This window comes from Indicator indicator, chromosome 9 (assembly GCF_027791375.1).
Source record: "Indicator indicator isolate 239-I01 chromosome 9, UM_Iind_1.1, whole genome shotgun sequence".
NCBI lineage: Eukaryota > Metazoa > Chordata > Aves > Piciformes > Indicatoridae > Indicator > Indicator indicator.
The window spans coordinates 37622710-37637310 of NC_072018.1; the positions used below are offsets into that span (position 1 = coordinate 37622710).

The 14601-nt window shown below is 59.9% G+C and overlaps 1 protein-coding gene across 1 annotated transcript in view; it reads left to right on the forward strand.

Moving 5' to 3' along the window:
• The window catches only part of GRHL1 (grainyhead like transcription factor 1), a 32140-nt gene extending 17539 nt beyond the window's left edge, over positions 1–14601 (forward strand). The window contains exons 9-16 of the mRNA XM_054383544.1: positions 3973–4131; positions 5013–5073; positions 7790–7929; positions 9052–9089; positions 9189–9277; positions 12252–12337; positions 13405–13469; positions 14487–14601. Of these exons, the coding sequence (XP_054239519.1) occupies positions 3973–4131; positions 5013–5073; positions 7790–7929; positions 9052–9089; positions 9189–9277; positions 12252–12337; positions 13405–13469; positions 14487–14601 (753 nt within the window). The remainder of the gene's footprint in view (positions 1–3972; positions 4132–5012; positions 5074–7789; positions 7930–9051; positions 9090–9188; positions 9278–12251; positions 12338–13404; positions 13470–14486) is intronic.

The window sequence follows — 14601 nt, forward strand, 5'->3', positions numbered from 1 at the left end:
TGATGGGTGGGGGAGAGTTGGTGGTCCCCAGGAGTGTAGGTCAGCAGCTGTCTGGGGCTCTGCCAGCTCAGGGCAGCTCCCAGCCCTCATGCTGCTTGGTTTTCTATCTGCCAAGCTGAGCTGCCCTGAAGAGTAAAAATAGCATGAAAAAAGTCAACAAAGAGAAGCAAAGGAGAAAGGCTGTGGGTGGGGGGAAGGGGCTGGAGAGGGCACTCAAACATAGACCCAGGGCTGAGCTGCCCCACGTGTGGGACAGGTCTCTAATCCCTCCAGAAGGCTTCGTGTTCCAGACAGGCTGTGCTTGTGCAGGGCTTGGCAGGGCTGGGGCAGGCTCTGCTTTGGGGTCAGGTGCTGGGAGGTGAGGTGCAGAGGGTGTTTGAGAGGCAGCACAGCTCTCATCAGAGCCGAGAATGCGGAACAGCCCCGGGGAGCAGGCGGGAGCTGGGCAGGAATCCTGCTCAGCAGGCTGGGGACACAGAGCAGCTCTGCTGGCTGCCTCCTGCTTGCTCCTGGCAATGTCGGGGTGGGGATGGAGCTGCTGCACTCCCTGGGACTCACTTTGTGTTTGAACACAGCGCAGGGAACAGCTCAGGGCTCATCTGCTCCAACCCCCTGCCATGGGCAGCGACAGCTCCCAGCTGGACTCAGCTGCTCGAGGCGGGAGGCAGCCACAACCTCCCTGGGCAGTCTGTCCCGCCCTGGTGCTGCAGCTTTGGCATCTCCTCTGCTTTCAGGCTTCTCAGCCTCCCCTGCTCCATGCCAGTGCAGTTTGGGGACCCCCTGCCCCCTTGTTCCCTGCACTGGCAGCCACAGGTGCTGTCACAGCCTTACTGGCAGATGGTGATTTGTGCTTCCAAGCAGAGGAGGCTCTCAGCAGCTCTCCCAGCCCACACCAGGAGCTTGCTGCTCCCTGCCCCTTCTTCATGTGGTAAATTGTGACAGAGTGACTCAGTCACAAGCAGCCAGCAGCAGGGACAGGGCTGAAGGTCAGGGAGGAGCTCCTGCTCCTGTTGGGCTCCTGCTCTGCTGCCATCTCCTCCCAAACCCACCTGAACAAAACCTTTCTGGCTTCCAGCAGCTGGAGGCCAAGATGGACACACTCTTGGCTAAAACATCTCTGTGGAACTTGGAGCAAGGTGAAGCTGATCACAGCTTGGGGTTACAGGAGGGGAAGAGGGGTGAGGCTGCACGAGGATCAGGTTTGGGCTCCTCACTCTGAGGACATTGAGGACTGGAGCAGGTCCAGAGAAGGGCAACAGAGTTGGGGAAGGGTCTGGAGAAGAGGGCTGGGAGGGTTTGGTGTAGAGAAGAGGAGGCTGAGGGAGACCTCATTGCTCTCTACAGCTCCTGAGAGGAGGCTGCAGCCAGGTGGGGCTTGGGCTCTGCTCCCCAGTCTCAGGAGGTAGAAGAAGAGGAAATGTCCTGGCATGTGCCAGGGGAGGGTTAGGTCAGAGGGGAGGAAAAAATCTCGTCCCAGCTGCTCAGAGAGGTGGTGGGGTCCCTCCACCTGGACGTGTTCTAGCAATGTGTGGCCATGGTGGTGCTGGGTTGATGTTGGACTGGATGATCTTGGAGGCTTTTTCCTGTCCAAACCATTCCATGATCCTTTTGAGCTGCAGTGGCTTTGTCCCAGGAGGAGAAGACAGCCCTGGCTCCCTCCTCCTCCAGGGAGGTGATTAGGTCTCTGCTGTCATCTCCTGCCCAGAGTCCTGCAGAACCAAGTGGCATAGAAATGAAGTCAGCTGCTTAAGGCCAGAGCTAAGCAAATGAGGAGACTCCAGCAGCAGGACAGCCTTGGTCATCTGCCAGGCAGTCCCAGGTCCCCTGGGCCACCTCTGCAGCTCTGCTGCCACCCCATGGGGCTGTCACTGGAGACCACCCCTCCTGCCCGCAGCCCAGCACCTTAGGTGGGCATTGTGTGGCTGCCAAGCCATAAGAAGTGGGGCAGGAGAGCTGTCACCTGCTACGGAGTCCCACTGCCAGCTGGGCACCTGCGGGCTGATGCTGCACCTCAAGCGCTGTGCTGCACGTTGAGCTCTGTGCTGTGCTGTCCAGCCACCTGCAGCTCACACAAGGATCTCTGTGGAGGCTCTCGGCATACAACTGCTTGGGTTGGGAAGAGACCTCCAAGGTCCCTGAGCCCAACACCACCTTGGCTATCCAGCCGTGTGCCCAGCTGCCATGTGCAGGAGCTGCTGGCATGGCTGCTCAGTGGGGCAGGTATCGAGGAGGAAGGCAGAGCTGGGAGCTGGCTGTGAACACTCAGCATGGGCAAATCCATGCAGTGTTCAGAGGGAGGATGCAAAAGCATGCAGGGAGCAGAGCTGAGGCTCCCCAGAAGCCCAGAGCTCTGCTGAGAGAGCAGAGGCTCAGGCTGGGCACACAGTGGTGGCTGAGCTCCTACCTGGCTGGAGCTTCCCTGAGAGAGGTTGTGGAGTCCTCTTCACTGGAGACATTCCAGACCCAGCTGGATGCGTTCTTGTGTCACCTGCTCGAGGTGGTCCTGCTCTGGCACAGGCTTGGACTGGGTGATCTCCAGGGTCCCTTCCCCCCCTGCCTTCTCTGTGGCTCCCTTGAGGACCCCTTGAGCATCCTCCTGGGCTGTGGCAGTGCTGCAGGCAGAGAGCCCTTGGAGAGCTGGAGGTGGCAGGAAGGGAAGGGGGTGGTTAGAAGCTGGCACAGCCATCACTGGGCTCCCTCTGGGGAAGATGGAGAAGAGTTGCTGTGAAAATTATTCTCCTGGCTGCAGTTTGGGGTGTATGGGATCAGAATTATGGGATGGTTTGGGTTGGAGAAGCTCTTTGAGGTCATCACATCCAACTGTTCTCTGACTCTACCAAGGCTGGGGCTGAACCACCACATCTGTGCCTTGGGTGGGCAAAGAAGGAGCTGGTGTCCATGAGCTGCTGCTGTGCTCCTGGTGGGGGTGGTGCTGGGAGCTGCTGCTGTGCCCCTGGTGCTGTAGGGCTCTTTGTGGGGTTCTGCTGGTGCTGTTCATTGGTTAAAAGCAGGGAAGGCCTCCGCAGAAGCTGTGTGGGCAGCCTTGTGGGCAGCGCTGTGCAAAGCCATAAATGCCACCCCGCAGCCCTTCAACGGCTCTGGCCCCGCCTGGGAGCTGTGCAGCGGCAGGACGGCTCCAGCAGGTGGCGCCAGCGGCCCGCAGAGCGTCCCAGGGTGTTCCGGGGACGGGGAAAGGGGGCAGGGAGAGAGGGGGCTGGCAGTGGTCCAGGACTGCTTGGAGCAGCTCTGCGGGGCGGGGGTCCTGGCACCTGAGGCTTTGGCGATTGATTGTTGAAATGGGAGAGGAAGGAACAAACAACAAACGAGGAACAAAAAGGAACAACAAACAATCGAACAAAAAGCAAACAAAACTCCCCCCCAGTCAAGCAAAACAAAACCAAAACCAAACTCCACTCCCAAAACAAACAAACAAAAGCAAAACTCAAACCAAACCTAATAAACCAAAAAACAACAGAGCAGGCTAAAAAAAAATCAAGGAAACAAACAAAAAACACACAAACAAAAAGAAAGCCCCAAACAAGCAAAACCACCTTTATTCCAGAGAAAAACAGAAACACAAACACCTTGAACACCTACAGGGAGGGTACAGCCACAGCCTCCCTGGGCAACCTGTGCCAGTGTCTCACCACCCTCACTCCCAACAATTTCTTCCTCATCTCCAGTCTCAGTCTCCCCTCTCCCAGCTCAAAGCCATTGTCCCTCTTCCTGGCACTCCCAGCCCTTGTCACAAGTCCCTTCCCAGCTCTCCTGCAGGCATTGGCAGGTGTCTGAAGCTCCTTGTGCCCTGCAGAGGCCTAGGACTTGCTGGGTGCTGTGCCTGAGCCGGCAGCAGAGGGCAGGTCCTGCTGCAGGGGCAGGCAGCAGGGTGCAGCTCTCAGCACTCCTGCAGCTGTGCCCTGCTCACAGCCAGCCAGGAGTCACCACTGACAGTTCTGCCTTCCTCCTCCACAGGTCTTCATATCTGTCAACTGCCTCAGCACAGATTTCTCCTCCCAGAAGGGGGTCAAGGGGCTGCCCCTCAACCTGCAGATCGACACCTACAGCTACAACAACAGGAGCAACAAACCTGTGCACAGAGCCTACTGCCAGATCAAGGTCTTTTGCGACAAGGTGGGCATGGCCCAGGCTGCTGCTGGCCCTTGGGCATGGCTCAGGCTGCTGCTGGCCCTTGGGCACGGCTCAGGCTGCTGCTGGGACAGGCCAGGCTGGGGCACTGCTGTGACCCTTGGCACAGGCAGGGTTGGGTCAAGCACTGCAGCCCTGGCTGTGTGGTGACCTTGGCCCAGGAGAGGGTTGAAGGAGGAGAGCTCCCAGGGGTGAGGTGGAAGTCAAAGCTGCTGAGAGAGAGGCAGCAGCCCCAGCCTAGGGACTGGGACAAAGTCTCTCAATGGCCTTGGTGCCCTCTGCTCATTCTGTGGGCAGGGCCCCACAGCTGCCCAGGATACTTGGGTCCCATCAAGGCTTGAGCAGAGCAGCCTGGGTGTGATGGTGCCATCTGTGACACTGGAGCATGAGCCTGGCTCAGCTTTGGCTTGGAAGGGACCTCAAAGCTCATCCAGCTCCAACCCCTTCCCTGGGCAGGGACACCTCCCACCAGCACAGGCTGCTCAGGGCCTTGAACACCTCCAGGGAGGGACATCCAGAGCCTCCCTGGGCAACCTGTGCCAGTCTCTCCCCACCCTCACTCCCAAGAATTTCTTCCTCATCTCCACTCTCAGTCTGCTCTCCCCAGGCTTCAACCCTCATCTCTCATTCACCTGGCAGGACCAGGAGGGCTCTTGGCTGAGCTTGTTGGGTTCCATTGGAAGATGAAGTTGGAAAGTAAACCCTGAGCAGCTCCAGAGCTGGCAAAGCCTGGCTGCCCTGTGGGGTGGGTGCTGTGCAGCTGCTGTCTGCAGGAAGTGGGGAGCCAGCTCCTGCAGCTGGTACACGGAAACCCCCCAGTTAAGCCCCCACCCTCTCTCCCCTCCCCTTGATTTCTCCTCTGGCAGGGGGCAGAGAGGAAAATCCGGGACGAGGAGCGGAAGCAGAGCAAAAGAAAAGGGAAGTGCAGCGACCCCAGCTCCCAGCTGAATGCCTGTGAGTAGCAAGGAGCCCTGCTGTGTGCCAGAGCAGCAGCACCCGCTGGCTCCATCTCCACCCCTCGTGGCATGGCTGCAAGGGTGAGGGAGTCTCCACATTCCCAGGAGTCACTTGGAAAAGAGGAGGGGGACAGTGGGTACCAAGTTACTGCTGAGGAGGTTCCACTTAGGCACAGGAGCAGAGCGCTGGGCACTGGAACAAGCTCAGGGGGTGCTGGAGTCCTCAGCATTGGCCACTGTTGGGGTTTAGGGTGCTGAGCCACCTTACCTGCCCCATGACTTCCCCAAGGAAGGTCAGACCAGGTGGTCCTGGGGTCCTCCAGCCTGGCCCTGCATCATGCTGTGTTCCCTACAGGGGGGATGAGCCACCCATGGCCGCCTGCAGCAGGCATGGAGGTGCTGGGGAGAAGGTTGGGCTTAGACTCCTTTGCCAACCCGAACGATTCCCTGAGCCTCACTCAGCACTTCCCTTCCCCCTGGTTAGCCCTGTCCCTGCCAGGCTCTGCTGTCTCCATGGCTATGGCCTTTAGCAGCTGAAGTGACAGAGGCAGTGATCTGGGGGCACTGCTGGGGCACTGCTGGGGCCCTGCAGCAAGTGCTGGAGCTCTGCCAGCTGTCTCAAGCTTGAGCCTAAACTTAGGCTTCAGCTTATGTTAGAAATGTGTTTACTTATGGGCTGGGCTGGGTTGGAAGGGACCTTGAAGATCAGCCAGTTCCAACCCCCTGCCATGGGCAGGGACATTAGGGCAGGGGGGTTGGACCTGGTTGATCCTCAGCCCTGCACTGGTACAGGCTGCTCAAGGCCTTGGCTGAAGGCTGTGAAGGCCTCAGCACTCCTGAGAGAGGCTGTGGAGCTCCCTTTGCCCCTCCAGCACTGCAGGTGGCTTGGAGGGTTGGCTCCTGCCCAGCAGAGCTGCCCCAGCAAAGCCACCTGCTGAGCTGTGCCACAGCTGTGTCACAGCTGCCCCAGCAAAGCCACCTGCTGCAGCTGTGCTATAGCTGCCCCAACAAAGCCACCTGCTGAGCTGTGCCACAGCTGCCCCAGCAAAGCCACCTGCTGCAGCTGTGCCACAGCTGCCCCAGCAAAGCCACCTGCTGCAGCTGTGCCACAGCTGCCCCAGCAAAGCCACCTGCTGCAGCTGTGTCATAACTGCCCCAGCAAAGCCACCTGCTGCAGCTGTGCCACAGCTGCCCCAGCAAAGCCACCTGCTGCAGCTGTGCCATAACTGCCCCAGCAAAGCCACCTGCTGCAGCTGTGCCCTCCTGGCTCTGCTCCCCATGCCAGCAGCAGCCCAACTGGTTCAGCCAGCAGGCAGCTCAGGGCTTGCTGGGCAGGGTTTTCTTGACACAGCAGGGCCAGGCTGTGGAGCAGCTTCAGGAGTCTCCTGCTCCCAGGGGAGCTCTCTGCTGAAGGGCAGCTGCAGGCAGGGCTGGGCTGCTCTGCCCAGCAGCTTCCTGCAGCCCTCTGCCAGGGCTGGGAGGTGCAGGCAGCTGCAGTGCAGCCCTCCAAGTTCTGAGCTTTCACTGGAGCTGCTTTCCAGGCTGGGTTTCCTAGGCCTGGATTTCCAGGTGAGGCTTCCTTAGCCTGCTGTGGGCTTTGTTTCCCTGCAAAGCCTAACCCAGTGCTGTCCAGGGCTGCTGTGGCAGGTTTGGGATTCGCTTTAAGCCATAAGCTGCTGGGCTGAGCTCCCAGGTCACCAACGCCTTGTGTGCAGGCACTCAGCAGCAGCAGCAGAGGTGGTTTGCAGCTTCTGGGCACTGATTTTCTGCAGAAACTGAGCAATCTTAGAGAAAATTCAGTTTGCAAGAACAAAAACCAACCCCAGATTTTTTGCCACTGGGGCCATGAGCAGCAAAGTGTTCACTGCAGCTGAGCTCACCCAAAGCCAAACCCTTTACCCCTGGCAGTGGAACAAACTGACCTCAGTCTTCAGGCCAGGCTGGATGGGGCCCTGAGCAGCCTGGGCTGGTGAGAGGTGTCCCTGCCCATGGCAGCAGCGTGGACCTGGGTGATCTTTAAGGTGCCTTCCAACCCAAACTGGGGTCAGTTTGACACCAAAGTGCAGTGCAGGGCGCCTCCTGCCTCCCTCTCTCCCAGACAGGTCTTTGGGGGTGGCCTCTGCTCCCCTGGTGCCTCCTGTCTGGTGTGTTGAGAGCCAAAGTGCTCAGTGGGAGTCAGTGCTGGTGCTGCTGGGGGGTGAGCTGGGGGCTGGCAGCTGGAGCTGAGCAGGATGAGCAGTGTGGGTCCAAAGCTGTGACTCCCACTGGGGCACCCTGCATGCCACAGCCTCGGGGGCACCTCTGCAGAGTGCTGCTCTGCTGCTGCCCCTGGGAGGCTCCCAGCTGCAGCCACCTGGGCTGCAGGTTGTCTCCTCTGTTTCCTGTGCCCCTTCCTGGGGAGCAGAGAGGGAGAAGAGGGCCCTGGAGGCAGATGTGCCTTCTGCCTGGGTGCCCTCTGCAGGGCTGTGTTCCCCTCTGGCCGTCCCCCTGCCCAGTTTCATGTCTGAACCCCCACCAGGAGAGCTGGAACCACGCCAGACTCCCCTGAGCTGCTTCCCCAGGGTGCAGGCCCTCAGCTGAGAGGTCCTCCACAGCAGGAGCTCCTCCTCTGGGCCTGGCTGCTCAGCAGTGGGAGGGCAGAGCCCCAGCAGTGCCAGTGACCTGTGCCCCCCTGTGTTGCCCTGCAGTCTCTGATGTCAAGGTGCCCATGCTGCCCTCCCACAAGCGCACAGACATCACTATCTTCAAGCCCTTCATGGACCTGGACACCCAGCCAGTGCTCTTCATCCCTGATGTGCACTTTGCAAACCTCCAGCGCGGTGCCCACGTGAGTCCAGCTGCCGCCCGGGGTGCAGGCGGTGCCAGGCTGGCTGCACTGCGCTGTGCCAGGCTGAGCCCTGCCTGCAGGAAGCCTTGCTGCCAGCTGCCCTGGCTGCAGTTAGCTGGGGATGTCTGAGGGACACATGTGCTGTGAGCCCCCCTCCCCTTCAGCCTGCAGTGCCCCTGGCACAGCATCCCCAGCCAGGAGCTGGCTCCAGGAGCTGCTTGCTGTGTAAAGCACAGGGCCTGGTGTGCTGCTGCAGACCCTGGGCTCCTCCAGCCTGCTGCTGCAGGGTGAAAAGCTGCAGGGTGGAACTGGCAGCTGTGACAGCTCTGATCTGCTGCCAGTGCCCAGCCTCAGCCTTCCTGGAAAGTCCCCAGCTGAGAGGGAACTGGAAGGGGAAAAAATGAGAGTGCAGCCAAGGTGGGGAGTGGTGAACTGCCCTGTGCTGGGAGCCCCAGCAGAGCCTCAGCCTTGCTTTCTGAGGGCACTGCCCAGCCTGCCACAGGGAGGGAGCATCACCCTGTGCCCCAGGGCTGGCTTGTATGTTCCTCTGAAGGCTCCAAGGCTGAGCTCTGCCAGAAGGCAAAGCTGGGCAGCTCCTGTGTACTCCTCTCTCACTTGAGACCCTTTGGGTTTTGTGTGAAAGAGGTCCTGTGCCCCTGCAGCCCCTGTGCCCCTGCAGCCCCTGGGGCTCTGTCCCCTTGCAGCCTCTTGGCTCTGTCCCCCTGCAGTCCCTTGAGCTCTGTCCCTTGGCAGCTTTGTCCTGAGGCTCTCAGCAGCCTTTGTGGTGGTTTCTGGGGCCCAGGTGCCTCGTGGTGAGGTTCTTGCCAGCTTTGTGGAGCAGGCTGCCCAGAGAGGCTGTGGAGTCTCCTCTGGAGGCTTTCAAGCCCCACCTGGATGTGTTCCTATGGCCCTGCCCTGGGTGCCCCTGCCCTGGGTGCCTCTGCCCTGGCAGGGGGTTGGACTGGATGAGCTCCAGAGGTCCCTTCCAGCCCTACCCCTGTGTGGATCCATGGCTTGGCCCCAGGCTAGGCAGAGGGTGCTGGGGGTGGTGGTTTGTGCAGGGCCTTTCCCACAGTGGCTGCTTTTCTGCCTGTGTAAGGAAATCTCCCTTTGTTTTGAAAGGTCCTTCCTGTAGCTTCAGAAGAGCTGGACGGTGAAAGGTAAGAGCTGCACCACTTCCCCTGCCCAGGTCCTGCCCTCAGACCCAGGCTGAGTCCCTGCCTTTGCCCCACTGCTAACCTTCTGCCTGTCCATGACAGCTCCAGCCTGAAGAGAGGAGGCTACATGGGTGAGGAGGACTTCATTGCTGCTCCCAACAAGCTGGCCAGGATAGAAGAGCCAAAGAGAGGTTTGGGTTCCTTCCTTCAGCCTGAACTGCTGCAGGCTTTGCCCAGCATGAGAGAGATGGAGCTGGGGTCAGGGAGCTGCTTTCGCTCCTTTGCGTTTCTGGCTCTGAGCACAGATTCTGCACAAAGGCTGTGGCTCAGCTCCACAAACCTTCTGCAGTGTCAGGATTTTGGGGGCTCTCTGCCAGCTCAGACACTGGAGTGGCTCTGAACCTGTCAGGAAAGAGATGCAGGAGGAGGTGAGCAGCCTGCCAGGCTCCTTGGTGGGTGAGGGCAGAGAATTCCTCACAGAAGACTTCCTGAAGGCTTCTCCACAGCTTGAAGCAGTGAAAGGCAGGAGCTGGTTCTGGGAAGGGAACTGCTGCATCTCTGCTGCTGCTCAGAGAAGGTCCTGCTGGTTCCTAACCCCCTTGCCACCTTCTGGATGTTGCTGTGGTGGTGTAGGAGGAGAATGTGAGGTCCCTTTGGAGATGGCCTGATGGACAAAGCTTCAAGGGATTAAGAGAGGAGGATTGGACTCGGGGGCAGCCAAGGTGAAGCCCAGCAGGTGGTGACCTTGGTGGGGTCACCCCCTTGGTGTGGATGAGCAGGGGGCAAGGATGGATTTCATCCAAAGGAGGTGGAGGTCCTGAGGGGTTTCTGGTTGCTGTGGGACATGAAATGAGCTCCATGGGACAGCCATGGAGTGCTTTGGCTTGGCAGGCACAGCCTGGGTGGGGTGGCTTAGAAGGGATGTTGAAGGTCATCCAGTTCCAAGCCCATGGGCAGCCCATGGCAGGGGGCTTAGAATGATCTTCAGCCTCCACCAGCCCAGGCTGCTTAGGCTCCATCCAACCTGGCCTTGAACACCTCCAGGGAGATGTGCAGGGTCTCCCCATGCCCCCCTGTGCCCCAGCAGGGTCAGCTGCCTGCCTGAAGCCTGCAGCCAGCCCTGCTGCTGGGAATCTGCCCCTGGCAGAGGGATTCCATCCAGGTGCTGCCCTGTCCTGAGCTCCCCTTGCTCAATTAGCTGTGCCACTAATTGTTCCAACGCTGCAGGTGTGGCAGGGTGAGGCTGCTGAGGCCTTGTAAACAGGGCAGGCTGCAGGACATGCTTATTATGGGGTGGATGAGTCCAGGCTTTCCTGCTCCTATGCTTCATCCTGCAGCTTTTCATGAGGCTGATGTTCCCCACGGAGTCTCTGCTGGCTTGAGCAGGTCAGGGCTGCTCAGTTCCTTGGGTTTCTTCTTTTTCCCCCCTTCCAGCAGCAGATCAAGGCTGCTAGGGGGGACACACAAGAAGGATGATCAGGGCCATGAGGATGAGCAGAGGGCTGGAGCTGCTCTGCTATGAGGACAGACTGTGAGTTGAGGTTGTGCAGTCTGGAGAGGAGAAGGCTCCAGGAGACCTTCTTGTGGCCTTCCAGTATCTGAAGGGGGCTACAAGAAAGCTGGGGAGGGACTTCTGAGGGTGTCAGGAAGTGACAGGACTGGGGGCAATGGAGCAAAACTAGAAGTGGGGAGATTCAGATTGGATGTTAGGAAGAAATTCTTCCCCATGAGGATGGTGAGAGACTGGCACAGGTTGCCCAGGGAGGTGGTGGAAGCCTCATCCCTGGAGGTTTTTGCAGCCAGGCTGGATGTGGCTCTGAGCAACCTGCTGTGGTGTGAGGTGTCCCTGCCCATGGCACAGGGGTTGGAACTGACTGAGCCTTGAGGTCCCTTCCAGCTCTGACAATTCTGTGATCCTATGGTGCCAGCTGGGGTGGTGTGAGTGTGACTGGCACCTGGCAAGGGCTAGGAGGGGAGATGAGGCAGCACAGAAGGCTGCACAGTTGTGTAAGAGTGAGGAGGTGGCTGGGAGGCCTTCACCTGCTTCCCAGCTCAGCCTCCTTGCTCTGCAGCCCTCCTCACCCTCCTGTCCCAGCAGCCACCCAGCAGCAAGGAGCATCCCTGCTGTCATGCCTGGGCTGGGCCTGGGCACGAGGAGCTGTGTCTGTGTGCCCCCATGCCTGGGCAGGTGGTGTCACTCTGCAGAGCCTCACAGCAGGTGCCCTGTGGGCTGTGGACACCCCAGGGTCTCAGAGCTGTGTGCTTTGTGCTCCACCCTGCTGCATTTCAGACAGAAATGATCCTTTTGGAGCAAGTAACAGAGCAGAGCTGAGAGCTTAGCCAGCAGAGGTGCTGCAGTGCTGGGGGCACAAAGCTGGTGGGCATGCCTGTGGTGCAGTGCCCAGTGCCCACTGAGCCTCCTCACCTGCAGTGCCTGCTGCTCTGGGCTGCACCAGCAGCAGCATTTCCCCATCAGCACAGCTGGGCACTGGAACGCCCTCCCAGGGGAGTCCCCTGCATGGAGCAGCTTCCAGACAGCCTGCCAGGGTGCTGGGCCAGCTCAGGGCAACTGCACCAGCACCCAGAGAGGTTGGAGAGATGGGCATGGAAGTGCCCTTCCAAGCTGGCATGCTTGTGACCATAGCTTCTGACCAAGCAGCTGGGTGTGAGCAGTAGTCACAGACTGTGAGGAGCAGCAGTTGCAGGCTGTGAGCAGGAGCAGTTGCAGGCTGTGAGCAGCAGTTGCAGGCTGTGAGCAGGAGCAGTTGCAGGCTGTGAGCAGGAGCAGTTGCAGGCTGTGAGCAGGAGCAGTTGCAGAGCTGTGAACAGCAGCAGTTGCAGAGCTGTGAACAGCAGCAGTTGCAGGCTGTGAACAGCAGCAGTTGCAGGCTGTGAACAGCAGCAGCTGCAGAGCTGTGAGCAGCAGCAGTTGCAGGCTGTGAGGAGTAGTTGCAGGCTGTGAGGAGCAGCAGTTGCAGGCTGTGAGGAGCAGCAGTTGCAGGTTGTGAGGAGCAGCAGTTGTAGGCTGTGAGCAGCAGCAGCTGCAGAGCTGTGAGCAGCAGCAGCTGCAGAGCTGTGAGCAGCAGCAGCTGCAGGCTGTGAGGAGCAGTTGCAGGCTGTGAGCAGCAGCAGTTCCCCAGCAACCTCTCTCTGCTTTGCTTTCAGTGTTGCTCTACGTCAGGAAGGAGTCAGAGGAGGTCTTTGATGCCCTGATGCTGAAGACTCCCTCCCTGAAGGGTCTGATGGAAGCAGTAAGTAGCCAGGCTGCCCCCTGAGCCAGGCTGCCCCCTGAGCCAGGCTTTCCCCTGGCCATGGCTGGGCAGTACCCCCCATTGTAAGTGGCTGTGATGCCCATGTGGTATGGCACAGCCCTGTGCCTGGCTCAGCTGTGCTGCCCATGCTGCCTGGCAGCCTCTCCTGCTCCTGCTCCCTGCCAGTCCTTCACCTGGGGGAGGCAGAGCCCAGCAGCAACCCCCAGGGCTGCTGCTCTTAGCTGTGGCTCCTAGGGAGGCTTCTGCCACTGGAGGCTCACTCCTGGCTGTGGAGCTTGGCCAGGCCAGGCAGGCTGGAGGGAGGGGGTGAGTGGGGGGGGGGTAAGTGGGGGAGGTTAGTGGGGGGGAGGGGGTTAGTGGGGGGGGTTAGTGGGGAGGGGGTTATGGGGGGGATAGTGGGGAGGGTTAGTGAGGGGGGTTAGTGGGGAGGGAGTTAGTGGGGGTGGGAGTGAAGGCTGTGAAGTCATCCCTCAGCCTGTGGTGCTGAAGGGAAGCTGCTCCTTTGCTCTTCCACTTGGACCTCTGACAGCAAGGAGCTGAGAACTGCAGCCTGGAGAGAAGCCTTTTGCTGCCCCATGGTGAGGGTCAGTGTGGCAGAGCAACCTGGCAAAGCAAACCAGGCTGGGGGCACTGCCCTCAGGGCTCTGGAGGCTGCTGCAGTCATGCTGAGGTCACCCTGATGGCCAAGGGGGACACTCCTGACCAGCTCTGGCCTTGGCTCTCTGCTCTGTTGCTGCTTTTTCCCTCCCCCAGCCTCTGGCATTGCACCTGATCCCTTTGGCCCCAGGTTTAACACTGGGTTTGATGTGGTGGGAGGCAGGGTGGGGGCAGGGGGCTGCTGTCTGAGGGCTGGAACAGATTCAGCTGATTGCCCAGAAGCTGGCAAAGGGCAGAGGAGTTTCTCCCCTCCAGGGCTGTGCTGCAGCTCCATGCTGGCTCCTGGGGCAGAGCAGTTCTGCAGCCTTCCCATAGCTGCTGCAGGACCCTGAGCAGAATCCCCCCCAGCAGCCCCCAGCCTCACCTGTGCCTGCTGCCTTCTGTTGCAGATCTCAGACAAGTATGAGGTGCCCTTGGACAAGATTGGCAAGATCTTCAAAAAGTGCAAAAAAGGGTGAGTGTGCCCCAGGGCTGCCCTCCTGCCTGCAAGCCTGCCCCTGCTGCAGCCACTGCCTGCTGCAGCCACTGCCTGCTGCTGCCTTCTGCACAGCTGTCTGCAGGCAGCCTCCTGCCCTCAGCCCATGGCAACTCCTCCTGCCCCTCTGCTCTGCCCTGCTGGGGCCACAGCTGGAACATTGTGGCCAGTTCTGGGCTCCCCAGTTCCAGAGGGACAGGGAACTGTGTGGAGAGAGTCCAGGAGAGGCCATGAGGATGCTGAAGGGCCTGGAACATCTCTGTGGGGAGGGAAGGCTGAGACCTGGGGCTGGGTAGCCTGGGGAGGAGAAGGCTGAGAGGGGATCTGAGCAATGTCTGTAAATCTCTGAGGGGTGGGGGGCAGGAAGGGGCCAGGCTCTGCTCAGTGGTGTCCTGAGACAGGACAAGAGGCAATGGACACAGACTGGAGCCCAGGAGGTTCCACCTCAGCATGAGAAACTTCTCTGGGGTGAGGCTGCTGAGCCCTGGAGCAGGCTGCCCAGAGAGGTTGTGGAGTCTCCTCTGGAGACTTTCCAGCCCCACCTGGATGTGTTCTGTGTGCCCTGTCCTGGGTGCCCTGCTCTGGCAGGGGGTTGGACTGGGTTGCTCTGGAGGGTCCCTTGCAATCCCTCCATTCCATGATTCCATAGGGATCAACCCAGGTCCTGGGGCCTCTGTGAGCTGCTGGCACCAGAGGTGGTGGTGCCAGGGGCAGGGCAGCTGTGTGTGCTGAGGACTGCTGCTGGCAGAGCCTCCTTTAGCTCCTGTTCACCTCTTCTGGGGCTCTGCCCATGACTGGGGGTTGGCACTGGAAGATCTTCAACCTCCCACCAGCCCAGGCTGCTCAGGGCCTCATCTAGCCTGGCCTTGAGCACCTCCAGGGAAGGGGCAGCCACGACCCCCCTGGGCAGCCTGCTGCAGTGCCTCAGCAGGGCTGGGGCCAGCTAGGCTTGGGGCATTCCCTTTGCTGCTGCCCTGAGCGAGCTTCTCCCTGCAGGATCCTGGTGAACATGGATGATAACATCGTGAAGCACTACTCCAATGAGGACACCTTCCAGCTGCAGATGGAGGAGGCTGGAGGCTCTTACAAGCTCACCCTGACTGAGATCTAA